The following is a 14,284-nucleotide window of genomic DNA, read 5'->3' on the forward strand; positions in this document are numbered from 1 at the left end:
AAACCGGTGGTGGAGGGTAACTAGCATAAGTCAATTAGCCTATGCTATTTCATTTTTTATACATATATTTCTTACTATATTTTTTAGGGAAATACTCTACTTTTTACCTTACTACAATTATTTGACAGTTGAGTCACTGGTCGATTTATTGTGTGACAGATTCAGATTATTAATACATGAATCAAAAGTTAAGCCAGTGTTTCTCAAACCACTCCTGGCTGGAGGACCACCTCTCCTGCTGCACGTTTGTTTTAGCTGTTTCCCTGCTCCAACACAGCTGATTCAAATGATCAATTAAGCAGCTTCGGGAGTATTTAAACGAGCTGACGGCCAAGCGGTAGCCATACGCGATCAATAGGCCCACCTTTATCGGCTGCCCCCAAACTAATTTACCTAGGGCACTTCTGAGTTTCTTACCTGCCAAACTTTGTAGTGCTGCCGTCTCTTTCCTCTCCTGTGCACGTGCGTGGAGTTCACCCCCAACATGGCCGAGGAGCCGCAGGTGGACCGGAATCAGTTCTACTTATGTTGCTCAGTATGTCTGGACCTGCTTAACGAGCCAGTCACCATTCCCTGTGGACACACTTATTGCAAAAGCTGTATTCTGGGATGCTGGGAACCGAAAGAGATGACCGAGTTCAGGTGCCCCCAGTGCAGGGAGGCGTTCAGGCCGAGGCCTCTTTTGAGGAGGAACAACATACTGGCTGAGGTGATGGCACGCAAGTGGCGGTAGAAATAGTTTAAACTTTCCCAATGTCTTATTATGCTGCTACAATTTTAAATAGCCCAACGTGATAACATAGGCCTAGTTGCTACTACTAGCCTCCACAGTTTCTTCAATCTTAGGGCGTTTTCACACCGTTCGTTTGCATTGATGCGACTCAGGGACGAGTTTACAGACATGGCAATTCAAAGAAAATAGAAAATACACGTGAAAAGATATTGATAGACAAAAAATAATAATATTTAAGGCTCAAAACAAGAATCTAATAATAAATTGGGTTGTGCTAGAGTACCTTTTTAGGAATATGACATTTCCCAAGTATAGGCTACAATAAAAATGTTGTAAACAATGGCACATGATCTACACTTTAAGTGATGACATTCTTCCCATCAAAAGTAATCAAATGGTTTGTCTTGCATAGTAGGCTTATGTCATTCTCAAACTCTTTCCAGAATGTAACACACCACGAACATCAATAAAACAGGTGAAGGTAAACGTTCATGTTCCGTTTTACAAAGAGTGCCGTTTTTATCAAAGCACATTTTGAGATCCAAATTCGTTAGCTACATTTTCTGATATATTTTCCAGTGCAATTTTAATTTTGTTTCTGCAAAATTTAAGGAAACAAGCCACGTCTTGCCTAAGTTGATGCCAATAAAATGTGAATTCCAGAAAAATGTACCACAAGGCGTTATATTCTTTTGAAATCGGGAAACATTTCTTATTTGTGCATTTGCTACTAACAATATCCTCCAGTTTAGTTCATGTTAATGCAACACCAAAATTGGAATGCACAAACTACATGTGGGAAAACACTCAGGAATTATCAAACCGTAAGTTAGAACAAAGTCCTGTTTTGTTTCAGAAATTGATCTTGTAATGTGTTTTTTTTTTTAACACTGCTACAAAATAATGAGTAATAAATAATGAGTCTTCTTTTTTTGTGTTACCCTTAAATGCAGCACACAACTGAAAGTGCTCATGAGTCTGACTCGCTTTAAATTTGCACACATAACCTTGTGGAAAGCCCTAATATTCCCAAGAAGTAAGTTCTCCTCTATAAAAACCCCTCGTTCTTAAAATATATCTTCTAATATAAATGTAATAAGATTAATGGTTGAACAGGATTGTGGTGAACATCTACTCTTATTCTTAATTATTCCTGTGTGTTATCTTATATTTCCCCTTCTTCTATTATATCATCCTTAGGTTGTGGAGAAGCTGAAGAAGTCCAGCCCCCAGCCTCCCTCTGCTGTTGTGGACTGTGCCGGCCCGTCGGATGTCTCCTGTGATTTCTGCTGCTCGGCCCAACCGAACAAAGCCGTGATGTCTTGCCTGACGTGCTTGGCGTCTTACTGTCCCTCTCACCTGGAGCCTCACTACAGTGTCCCCGTGTTGAAGGAGCACCTGCTGGTCTCGGCCACGACCCCACTGCAGGAAAAGATGTGTAAGAAGCACAACAGGCTGATGGTCTACTGCCCGACGGACAAGAAGTGCATCTGCTACCTGTGCGCTATAGATGAGCATAAGCTGCACTTGACGTCATCAGCTGCAGCAGAGAGAGCTAAGGAACAGGTGGAAACAACAAGTACACTACATTAAACTGTAGTCTGTGTTTGGATATAAAATAATTTGAGTCCATTTTATTTTATATCCACTCATACTCGCACTCAGACATGATAGAATAAATTGGAATTGTATTAATGACGCATTCACTGTTGACTATTTCTTTCAGGTTCAGTTGTTTGTTATTCAGAAGAAAGTCCAGGAGAGGGGAAAGGAGAGAGAAAATGAGCTGAATCAGCTGGTCCAAGCTCTGAAGGATTTCAAGGTGTCGAAATTAGACTAAAGTATTCGATCCTGTGTCTATATGAACTGCAGTGGAACAAGTCTCGGCCCAGCTCATAGAGTAGATGGTTCAACATTGCTGTTTTGCTAGAATATATAATAAATCATGATGTTTTCCCATGTATGAACAGAGTTGTAGCCAAACTGCTGCCGAGACCAGTGACGAGTTCTTTGATGAGCTGATCTCGTCCTTGAAGAAGAAATGTGCCCTGACCAAGCAGCTGCTGAAAACCCAGGAGCACATCAAAGTCGCTGAGGCCCATAAGCTGCAGCTTCAGCTGGAGGAGGAGATCACCAAGCTCAGGGCGAGAGACGCCCAACTCCAACAACTTTCTCACGTGGACGACCACATCCATTTCATCCAGGTACCAAATACTTCTTGGTGCAATATTGAGCATTTTCGCGTGTGTGGTTTTGTTCGGTCCAAATGTCTTCATTATCAGGACTGTGCAGCCAAAGAAAAAACCCATCTGTAAATATGGAGGAAACTTAAAACGTACAAAACTGACATCTGCTGACCATTTGGCAGTGCAACAAATGATGACCATATCTGAAAATTCTCTTGACTGATGTAATCTCAACCACTATAAGAGTTAACTGGTGATCTATAATTCTTTCGACCAAAAAGAGTGTTTTCAAATGGAATTGACCTTTACTACATTCTATGCTTGTGTCCAGTTTGTCTGCTTTTATCTTACATTTTTCTTGATTGAATTCCCACCAGACTTTCCGGTCCCTTTCCACCTCCTGTGAATCTCCTGACTTGCCTTCCGGCCCTCTTGTCATTCCTCAACATTCGTTCAAAACCGCGACAGACTGCCTGTCTAAACTGAGGGATGACGTGGAGAGCCTCCTGAAGGAAACATGGCCCAGAATCCCTGCCATAGGTAATCAAATGAAAATAGAACAAACGGGTTATATATTATAGTAATTCCAGTAGTATTCAGGTTTTTCATTTCTTTTAGTGTCTTTAATAGATGTTGTGCTGCCACCTGCGCCAAAGACCAGAGAAGAGTTTCTGCAATGTGAGTAAAACATTTACAACTAGGGCTGTCAAAACGATTACACTTTTTAATCACAGGGTAGCTGTGGATTGATCGTGATTCTTGGGGGCTGTTAAATTGTGCCAGAAAGCCGACGTTATGTTGTCACCCATTAATCACACACTCCTTGGAAAACTGCAGTAGACCATGAATGTTGCTCCCTGACCCAGAGGTGGCCAATAGCAGGTTGAAACATAACGTGCCACTGTGCAATGGAGCACTGCTTTCTTGCCCAGTGCAGAACCTCAGTCAGCCATAATATTAGATAGACTAGTGCAGAGCTTTTTTTTGCGTTAAAAAAATGAATGCATAAATTCCAGAAATAAATCTTTTTGGGTTAATTGACAGCCCTATTTAATACTGTGCAGTTCCACACTTTATATTAAAGATTTACTTTATTGTCATTTCAGAGCTGGACTTGGATACAATTTAACAAAATGACACTTCTCACCAGTGCAAAAAATTAAAAAGCACTATACCAGTGAGCTGTCAAAATATTTTTTTTTAAGAGTTTTATCTAATATTCTTTTTTTTTTCTACTTTGTTTTTCTATCAGATTGCTGTCCTCTGGAACTGGATGGCAACACAGCCCACAGTAAATTGTCCCTTTCAGAAAAAGGCAGGCGGGTGACAAGTATTCCCTCTAGATCATTTTTGGACTATGGTAGGAAGTCGGAAAGGTTCACCTACGCGAGGCAGGTGTTGTGCAGGGAGGGTTTGACGGCGCGGTGTTACTGGGAGGTCCGCAGGGGTTGCAGTAACTTGTCGGTTGCAGTGGCATACAAAGAGATCAGCAGAACATCGTTAACAGAGTCAGCGTTTGGGAAGGATAAGAAGTCGTGGAGTTTAGAGTGCTCCGGAAAAGGCTACACTTTCCATCACGACAAAAGAAGCCTGACAGTGTTAGGCCCTAAACACAGCAGGGTCGGAGTGTACCTGGACTACAAAGCAGGTACTCTGTCCTTTTATAGCATCTCAGACAGGATGACTCTGCTCCATCAAGTCCAGACCACGTTCACACAGCCTCTATATCCTGGCCTTAAGCTGGGGGACGAGGAAAGTGTTGGATATCATGCAGAACTGGTCAAGTTACAGTGACATGATTTATAGTTGGATGGTGAATATGTGCCACTGTTGATCGTGCTGTAAACAGCCCTTTCCAATTCAGCTAGATCACATATGATAAGGGGGTTTTGATTTCTTTCCCAGAGTGACAAATGGTCGTTTTAACCTGTATGGCCCAAATTTGAAGATCCTTATCATTCTAGGCGTTAGTATTGGTTCAGTCTTGTGCAAATGTGTTCTTCTTCAGCCCCTCGGAAATGCAGGCTATTTTCTTTTATTCATTTTTAAAACTTAATATTAAATCTACCTTTTTTTTAAATGTTGCATTCCTGTCATTTCAAACTAACAACAAATGCACATAAGTAGTGTCACCATCCCAAAAAAGTTAATACAGTGGCTGGCTATGACGTGTTTTTGCTAGATCGTTTTCTAGTCTTTAACCAACTTATTGCTCATTGTTTACTAGTCAGATATGTTGTTGTTGGGGGGGGGGGCATGTAAGTTTAAATGTTTGTCTAATTTAAAAACTTTTAAATATGCGTTTTGACTGTTTAAGACTGCCCTCAGTGGTTTTGGTCATTTCAGCAGATGTGTGTTAAATAGTTTGCTTTCACTTGTTGTATTAGTAATGTTTGAATACTTATTTGCATAAAATAGCTGCTCAGAAATGGCAACACCTACTGTAAAACGGTTTGTTTTATTTACCACAGTTATGTTTGTGTGTATTTAGAATCCAGCATGTTACATTTTCAAGCTAAGACTGTTTGGGTATGAAAAAGTGACATGTAATTTTAAAGATTATTTTGTTATTTAATATCTTGTATTCTTAAATGTCAGAATTGAATTAATAAAGTGTTCATACCCATTGCATCTGATGTTTCATTTGTATCTTTTGCAGAGCATTTTATGAACGGATAAGTCCATAAAGTCTTGGGTGTATCATTTGCATGTCTAATTTAATAAGTAAATCTATAATACAACATCTGTAGCTTTGTCTTCAACAATGTGTCACTCTCTAATAAGTGTCAGGAGAAATTTAGACGGCAGTACAAGAAGACAGCTGACTGAATTGACAGGTTTAGGATGCAACCTTTGTATATTGCCCTCAACACACAAGGTCAGGGGTCACAGCCAGCCTCAGCATGGTAGCGTGGCAAGACTAGCCTGATCTCACAATCATCACATTAGTTTCTCTCTCGAAGATCACAACTGATTTACAGGAGAGAAACAAGTGTGAAGATCTCCTGCATAATAATAGTAGTACTTTTGCTCTGACAACATTAGCAGTTAACTTGAGATGCTTACAAGTCCAATTGGTACATTTGTGTTGAATATACTGTTGCATATGTACTCACACAGAAGCTGCTACTTCAGAGAAAAGGCAGCATTTTACAGGGGATTTTTATTTTTTGATAAAAGGAGAGAATTAAGGAGACACCACTGCTTCCCAGCAGAACCATTGTAGATAAAGCTGTAGCCAATAGCTGTAGACTCTCAAACTGCAGCTATAAAGTAAAGTTAAATACAATGGCATTTGAACTCTCCAAAATCTCTCTGTATTTGGAATTCTGGTTATTGGCCTTCTTTAAAAGTGCTCTATCTTCACTAAAAAAAAACTGTTTGACCACAAACGTAATTGACATTTTCTTATGTCTGTAAATGACTTTTTGGAAAACAAAGGGACTTTATTTTTTATGCACATACAATATAAATCTACATAACACATACATGTTCACTTATGTGGTCAAATAACTATGCCCTATGGGGATTTTCTGTAAATTGTCAGCTTCCTCATGTGCATGACTCAGGACTTGTTTGTGGCTAAAGGAAGTGTTAGCCTTCTACTTAGATCCTCATTCACATTGATTTAATGTAAAAAAAATATATTTAGAGGAAAAAGGTTGGTCAATATGTTAAGCCTTTTTTAAATGATTTTCTTTCACAAGATTGGGATTGATTGTGTGTTTTTCCTTAATTAGTTGAGGGGCCACACTGTCGGTATTCGTCATGTGAACCCTCTTTCATCATTGACAGTAATACACCAATGCATGGTAAATTGTATTGTGTGCTTTTACAACACTGTTTTGCTTTAACAGATGTCCAATAAATGCTTACATAATGTTACCGCCCCTGCGCGGAGACACCATGGTGACGTTTCAGACTGCGAGGTGCAGACGGAGCGGACGCACTGCGCTCTTCCAACTGGACTCTTCGGATGTTTAGCTCTATTTTGCTCTCTACACGAGCTAAACCATGGATGACACATACAGATATCATGTTTTCTTTGAGTGCCACAGTCTGCTCGAGGGGGACAAGAAAAAGATAGAAACGCATTTCCGTATTCGTCGCCTATCAGGCGGAGGGGATTGCGGACCATTGACGCGCGTTAATGACACCGTCTACAGCGTTGTTTACAAAAATCATGAAGGTAGGCACCCTATGCTTTCAACGTTTGCACATTAATGAACAACTCCTGCTTTGAATTTATTTTTGTTTGTGTTATGTGGTTGTTTGCTGTCATGGTTGCATAATGTTGATCAGCCAGTGAGTGTTGTGAACTTCTTTAGTTTCACTTTCAATGAAACCTAAATAAGTGTTGCACTGTATAGGTTATTCGGCACAGTCTGAGTACTCTTCAATAAACATTTGAGGAATCTAATCTTAGACATACAGGAGTGATACAAGATAAATACAATGTTTCGTATTGCATAAATAAGCATTCTATATCATATGCAATATTTCCCATTACAGGCACTAAAAGCTTTTGAAAGTAGACGGACAGGCTAATATTTTTTTTAATATAAAACATACAAAAAGAAAGAAAAAAAGGTTATTTTACACTGTGTGTGTGTGTGTGTGTGTGTGTGTGTGTGTGTGTCCTTGTTATATGTCGTGTGCATGAGTTTAACTTTGCCATGTTGGGCCTTGCATTTGAGAGAATTTGTCCTGAAAGTCCTTTACTTTGATGTTTGAGAAGAAGGTGTGGGAACTCTGGCTATTACAGTAAGGTGAACACCCATATAATTAATTTATCAAAAGAATATTGCAAGAATAATCCACTACAAAAATATTCACTGTTCACCTAAAGGCCTAAATCTCGGCACAAGCTGAGTAAAAGTACAGCAATTGAAATGATAACATTCAAGATTTAATTTATGTAACTGTGAAAAAATATGTACACCTTGCTTCAGGGAGTTCTTCTAATATTAGGCAGCATATGCTTTATTTTAAACTTTGAACTATTAAGAACGGTATCATTAAGAGACACTTTGTCATCTAGCGCAGTGGGAATGGAGTTTCCCTGATGCAAAACAAAAGGATGAATTATGTAATATGTTGAGTTAGAGTGAAAAACATTCCATGAGGTGTGGACAAGGTACAAACAAGTTGTTCAACATGCACGGTCGGCAACTATACAAGAGTTATACGAATAAAACCATAAATATAAGTGCTAAGTTAGGGAGGCTAGTCAAATGATTTTAACAGGGATTTAATTTTTCAATCAATGTTCTTCAATGTAGTGGAGTAGAAGTATAAAGTCGCATATGATTTTAAATAGAAAAAAAGGAAAATTAAAGTATCTCAACTTGTTATAAAACATGTTAAATCACTGATATGAATATGAACATAGTGTCCTATGCACTTTCTTATTTTCTAAAAATAACAATCATTTCATGTAGTTAGAAGCCTGTGGTTAATGTCAAGAGTGCGGCAATACCCTTTTTATTGTCCCACACCAGCTCAAGTCAATTTTCCTTTTTTAGTTCAGCAGGCAGTCCTGCAGAGATCTCAGCATGTTGTGGAGCTTGCAACAGGTCGTTTGGTGTTAACTGTCCGAGACAGCCTTGATCCTAGCACCTCTGCTCCCATCATCACTTCATCTCAAGGCCAGGATTTTACAGCTCCAGTACAGGTAAAAAAAATATACTTTTCCACTTTAAGTTGTTCATTTCATGTAGTTCTACTAAACCAATCAGGCTCCATGCCACACCATAATCAGTGAACACTAAAGCCTTTTTCCAAATAAATGTGTGTGTTCATTTGGGGGGCAGAGACCAGTAAACTAATCAATATTTGGATATCTCTTTTAAACACAGAGCCAACCGTCCATTCCTACCTCAACATTTCCACTATGCAGTGAAGAATATGAACTACGACCATATGCTTTCCTCATCCGTTACCTAAAGGACTGTCCTAAAGCCTGGACAAATCTAGAGAAAAAACTCTCCTCTGTTGCCTGCTCTGCTCAGCTTTACCCAGAGGAGGGAAGGGTTTTAGTCCAGAGTTTAGCTCAACCTGGAGATGTAGATGGGGTTAGAAATTGGAAAGCCGAGGTGGACAAACTCTTTGAGAGCTACCTGTGCCACTATGAGGTGGACCCTCACAAAGTCAAAGTGTTGCTTCAGTCGTGCAGCTCTCATCAGACCACAGATGAAGTGAAGGTGTACAGTGAACCTGGGATGGCTGTTGTGGTTGGCGAATGCTCTCAGGTGAACGCCAAGTTGATGGGTGTAGTGGACCTACAAACTACACAAGGGTCAGCTTCAAGTGAGAAGCAAAGCAGTGTTCGTCGAGTAGGTGAGGCCAAACTCCGCCTCCTCTGGAAAGAGATTGAGCACAGTTTGGGAAGAGATTTTCCAGATCTAAAGGTCACACAGGGAGATGTGGGCAAGTTAGTTTTGGAAGGTTTAGTGGAGGATATTCTCAAGGCTGGAGATATGATCTCTGTTATGGAGAAGTCTGTGTTAGAAAGGACAGTTTCTGACATCAGTCCCCTTTTCTTGGCCTTCCTAAGAAAGGCATATGGAGGTCCAGAGGGGCTTCGAGACTATTTAGGGGTTGGTGACAAGTTGGAAGTAAAGTTAGGAGACACCGAGCTACGCTTTTTCACCATGTGTGCTGATAAACTGTATGAAGCAGAAAACATACTTCAAGAACATTTCAAGGAAGTTACGATTCATGTTCCTAACTGCTCTGCTGTGCCACCCGAGCTTCTGGAAAAGCTTAAGTCTCAGACAAATGAGATGAACCAAGGGCAATACAGGGCTCAGGTCATGTTTGGCCCAGAGGGTACCATATCCTTACTGGGACACACCAAACAGGTTGAAGAGCTGAGTGAAGCTATCACACAGTTCATTTTGGACCAGGCAAGCGTAGAAGGCAAAGTCATTCTCCCTTTCCCAGAGTTGGTACAAGGGTTACCAGAACTGCTGCAGCTGCACAAGTTTGACTATTCAGGGGTTACCATACATACCCTAACATCTTCCCCTGAGCCAATGGTTGTGCTGGAAGGTCCATCCAACAAAGTGACTGAGGTCAGGAACAGACTGGGTCCATTTCTGGACTCTCTTGTTCAGGAACGATTAACTAATGAATCATTAGGGACTGTTGGATATTTCCAGAGTTCCACCAAAAAAGATGAACTCCAAAGGGTTGCCGAGAACTTCGGATCTCTCAATTTGAGTGGAGTGAACACTGCAGTTGCAAGTTACAATCTTCTTAATGGAATTCAGGTTCTTGTGTGTCAGGGTGACATCACCAAACAGGATGCTGATGCCCTGGTGAACTCTGCCAATGAAGATCTGGACCATGGTGGAGGTGTTGCTGCTGCCCTGAGCAAAGCTGGTGGCCCTCAGGTGCAGAAGGAGAGCAGTGTTATTGTAAAGCAGACTGGAAAAATTCCCACTGGTGAAGTGAGGATGACCACAGGGGGGAACTTAAACTGTAAGACACTGCTGCATGCTGTTGGGCCGATAGGCGGGAAATCAGGTGGCAAAGAAAGGTTGTTACTGGAAAAAACGGTCCATTCTGCTCTGAATGTAGCAGAAATGATGCAGTTTGAGTCAATAGCCATGCCTTGTATCAGCTCAGGTTTGTTTGGTGTTCCTGTCAATGTGTGCTCAGAGGCTATTGTTACAGCTGTTAAAGAGTTTGGCAGTCAGGGAGAGAGAAGTCTGAGCAGAATCATCCTGATTGATAACAGAAGAGAGGTGGTGGAGGCCATGCAGGAGGCATGTGACCGGCTTCTCCGAGGGGAAAGCAGTGGACACATTGCACCCAGAGCAGGAGGAGCCACTGCTGGAGCTACTGGACATGGTGTCCATGTAGAGATCATTCAGGGAACCATCGAGACTCAACAGGTGAGACAATTGATCCAACCTTTCCGGACTGCAGATTTTCGTAGTAACTCAGTAAATATATTGGAGGAGGAGAACATTCTTAACTGTCTTAACTATTTAAGGCTGCCCATTTCTAAAATCTGTGTCAGCAAGGATACCCAATTCGAGAAGACATTGTGTCTATTAAGTATTTAAGAAGACATTCTTTTTTAAGGTAGAATCGCATAGTTAACATCTTGTAGAACAATATGTGGAGATGAGAAACCTCAGCCGTTTACATCCAACTTGTTCAGCCCCCACCATACTATCTCTCCTCTCAGGTGGATGCCGTGGTTTCGCCTATGGTTGGTCATGATCCTCTCTCTACCCGAGTCGGACACGTTTTGTTCAAAAAGGTGGGACGCCAGCTGACTGCAAAGTTCAGAGAGGAAGCAGTAGAAGAAACGATGCCTGGTGACCCTGTCCCGGTGGAGGGCTTGCCTGGACTTCCATTTAATGCAGTGTTTTTCCTCAACCTTGCTCCCTGGGATGATGATCAAGATGGGACTGCAGTCGAGGTGAAGTAATGGATCATCAAATGTGTCTTAACAGAAAACTTTGTAGAATTGTAGAATTTTTACTTCATAATCCATTATATTCTGTGTCTAGCCTGAAAGATAATTGAATCCTGACGGTTTTCTAGGTTCTGAGAATGGCCATCAACAACATCCTAACTTCATGCGATCGTAGAGGGTTTGGAGCTGTTGCTTTCCCTGTACTCGGCACTGGGATTGCCCTGCGTTTTCCTGTCAGCGTGGTAGCCAGGGTCCTACTGGAACAAGTTCATGCGTTTGAACAGGAGCGAGCCAGCAGAACGCCACTCCTGGTCCGCATCGTCATTTACCCCAATGATGAAGAGGCTATTGAGGTAATGGAAATGCATCATAACAAAAACACTTACACTTTGTTGTTTGTTTCTTTGTTTGTTTGTGCAGGCTTTAGTGGACTGACCGCCCTGTAGAACTTGGGGAGAAAGCCCAAGAAACATTTTAAGAGTTCCTGATAACTTGCATTTTAAATCTGTTTATCAAAAAATCATCGGCTTACATTTTTTCAGTATCAGATGAGTACATGCTGGAATTTAGTTGGTGTGTAACCCATACTGCCTTGCCCCTGCAGGCCTTCAACTCTGTCCAGGAAGCTTACCAATTCCAAGGATTGACAAAAGATTTTCACCAACCAGATCAAGGTGGGCATAGATATTATGACTGCAAAGAATTGGTTTTTAATCCTGTCGCATCCATATTTTTCTTAACTTTTTCCTTATTTTTATTTTCTGGTAACTAAACTATGCCTTATTAAGAAGCAAACTTCCATAGACGAGCTTTTTTAAGTGCATTTGGTACCTTTTTTTTCCACACAATTTCAGACAATTTTTTTTGATTTGGCTATTATACCAAAACTTGTAAATTATCATCCAGTCTCAGAATTATTTGGTGCCTGGCTGTATAAACTCTCTTTACCGGAACAATTCAGGTGACTTATACGGTAAACGTATGTGACTGCTGTAATGACATTGTATGAATAGAATTTGAGTTTGTTGTTCAACCACATTAGCCATGTACATTTTTGCCTGTGGACTTTTTAACATTATTCTATTAATTTCCAAGATATTAGCATGCTAATTTTATCAATTTGATCTTTTTTTATCTGGGCCTTACTGTATACTATGTAATGGTAACTATTTTCCAAATTGCATGAGAAAACTACCTTTACCATATCTTCTAGGGCTGGCTTCAAGAAGACTCGTCCTGCTGGGAAAAACTGGAGCTGGCAAAAGCAACCTGGCTAACACTATATTTGGAGAGAAAAAATTGTTCACCACAAATCATTCTCCCAACTCTGGAACAAGTGAATGTCAAGCAGAAACCAGATCTGTCAATGGAAGAAGCATCACATTGATCGACACTCCTGGTTTCTTTGATGTACAGAGGTCTGAGAAAGATTTGAAGCGTGAGATAGTGAACTGCATCACAGAGTGTGCTCCGGGGCCTCATGCCTTTCTCATTGTGCTTAAAGTAGAGAAATTCACCAAGCATGAGCAGGAGGTCATCACTAAAATATGCCAATGTTTTAGTGAAGATGCACTGAAATATGCTGTAATTGTCTTCACTCATGGTGACCAGCTCCCTAAAGGACAGACAATCGAGGAGTTTGTAGGTCAGAATGAGAATCTGAGTGATCTGGTGAAGAAGTGCGGAGGCCGGTGCCACGTCATAGACAATAAATACTGGAAGAACAAGCAGCAGGATAACTACAGGAGCAACCACCTCCAGGTGGAGGATCTACTTGACACAGTAGACAAGATGGTGATGGAAAACAATGGCGGCCACTACATCAATAAGATGTTTCAAGCAGTGGAGGAAGAAATACAGAAAGAGGAAGAGCACCTTAGAGGGTCATCAGGGAACATGCCACAGGATAAGATCAGAAGTCAGGCTAAGAGTAATGTCTGTGAAAGATTTTTGATCAGATTTGCAGGCACTGGAATAGGGGCGTTGTTGGGAGCTTTTTTTGGTTTGGAAGCTTTGGTTGGATTAGTTATCAAAGTTTTGCAGAACCCTCAAGCATTTCTTAAAAGTCCATTAGCAAAAGGGACAGCCGCAGTAACAGGTGGAGAGTATGTATTAATAGCTGCTGGAGCAGCGCTAGGTGCGGCTGCATTAACAGGAGGAATAATAGGTGGCACTATTGGATGCGAGGCAAGTGAGGGTGCAAAAACAATTCAGGAGGCAACAGAGATGGCAGTGGAGGCTGTCGTGAACCAAAGAAAAACTTATAGTGAAAGGAAACAGAGCTAAAAGAGTGAATATTTTACTATGTAGCCACAAACTCAAGCTCAAACAAATTACAATATACAATAGTTGGATGTGTAAATAAGCAACTGTTTCCAAACTACTTTTCCCCAACATTTTCCAACATGTCACTTGGTCCATTGTTAATAACAATACGACTGGAGCAGCTTTAAATAAAAGGTAACAATTGAACGGGATGAGAACCATAACAGACTCTAAACATGATATGCTGTTTTAAGATAAGTCGTAGGGAAAAGGTAAATTCTCTGTGATTCATTAATGAATTACTTGTAAATAATGTAATATAAGATCAGGGGGCTCATGCCATCTTCATAGAATGGTAATATATATTTACAAACAAGTGTCTATAGATTATTTAACTGATCGCTTCAGTTTTAATATCCCAGTAATTAAAAAAAAAGTGTACTCTCCATGTTGTGTGACAATTTATTTTTCAACAATAAACACCTTGTGCAGAAGTATTCTCATTTGTCTGTTTTGTTTTGTTACGAGGCTGCATGTCTGACTAGTTTACCTTTCAAAATGACGTTTCAATTGTTAACACTGCACCTGCAAGATTTGATGTACAGGGGGCTCCCTTAAGCAAGAGAAACACTTTGTTTGATCAGATGCACCTGGAACACACTTTGT

At 40.6% G+C, this 14,284-nt stretch overlaps 2 protein-coding genes across 2 annotated transcripts; both read left to right on the top strand.

The window, feature by feature from the left end:
* Positions 1–484: 484 nt before the first annotated feature.
* LOC307269519 (E3 ubiquitin/ISG15 ligase TRIM25-like) lies at positions 485–4,713 on the top strand (the record flags this gene model as incomplete). The annotated part of the gene is made up of 6 exons (XM_080052493.1): positions 485–709; positions 1,934–2,299; positions 2,460–2,555; positions 2,704–2,937; positions 3,297–3,459; positions 4,172–4,713. 6 exons carry the CDS (start codon positions 485–487, stop codon positions 4,711–4,713), a joined length of 1,626 nt encoding a protein of 541 aa, XP_079908619.1.
* Positions 4,714–6,839: 2,126 nt separating this feature from the next.
* LOC307269397 (protein mono-ADP-ribosyltransferase PARP14-like) lies at positions 6,840–14,109 on the top strand. The gene is made up of 7 exons (XM_080052360.1): positions 6,840–7,108; positions 8,445–8,593; positions 8,778–10,820; positions 11,120–11,356; positions 11,482–11,706; positions 11,958–12,027; positions 12,567–14,109. Exons 1-7 carry the CDS (start codon positions 6,934–6,936, stop codon positions 13,637–13,639), a joined length of 3,972 nt encoding a protein of 1,323 aa, XP_079908486.1. The 5' UTR covers positions 6,840–6,933; the 3' UTR covers positions 13,640–14,109.
* Positions 14,110–14,284: the final 175 nt, after the last annotated feature.

The sequence above is a fragment of the Ammodytes marinus genome (genome assembly GCF_949987685.1).
Source record: "Ammodytes marinus genome assembly, chromosome: 23".
NCBI lineage: Eukaryota > Metazoa > Chordata > Actinopteri > Uranoscopiformes > Ammodytidae > Ammodytes > Ammodytes marinus.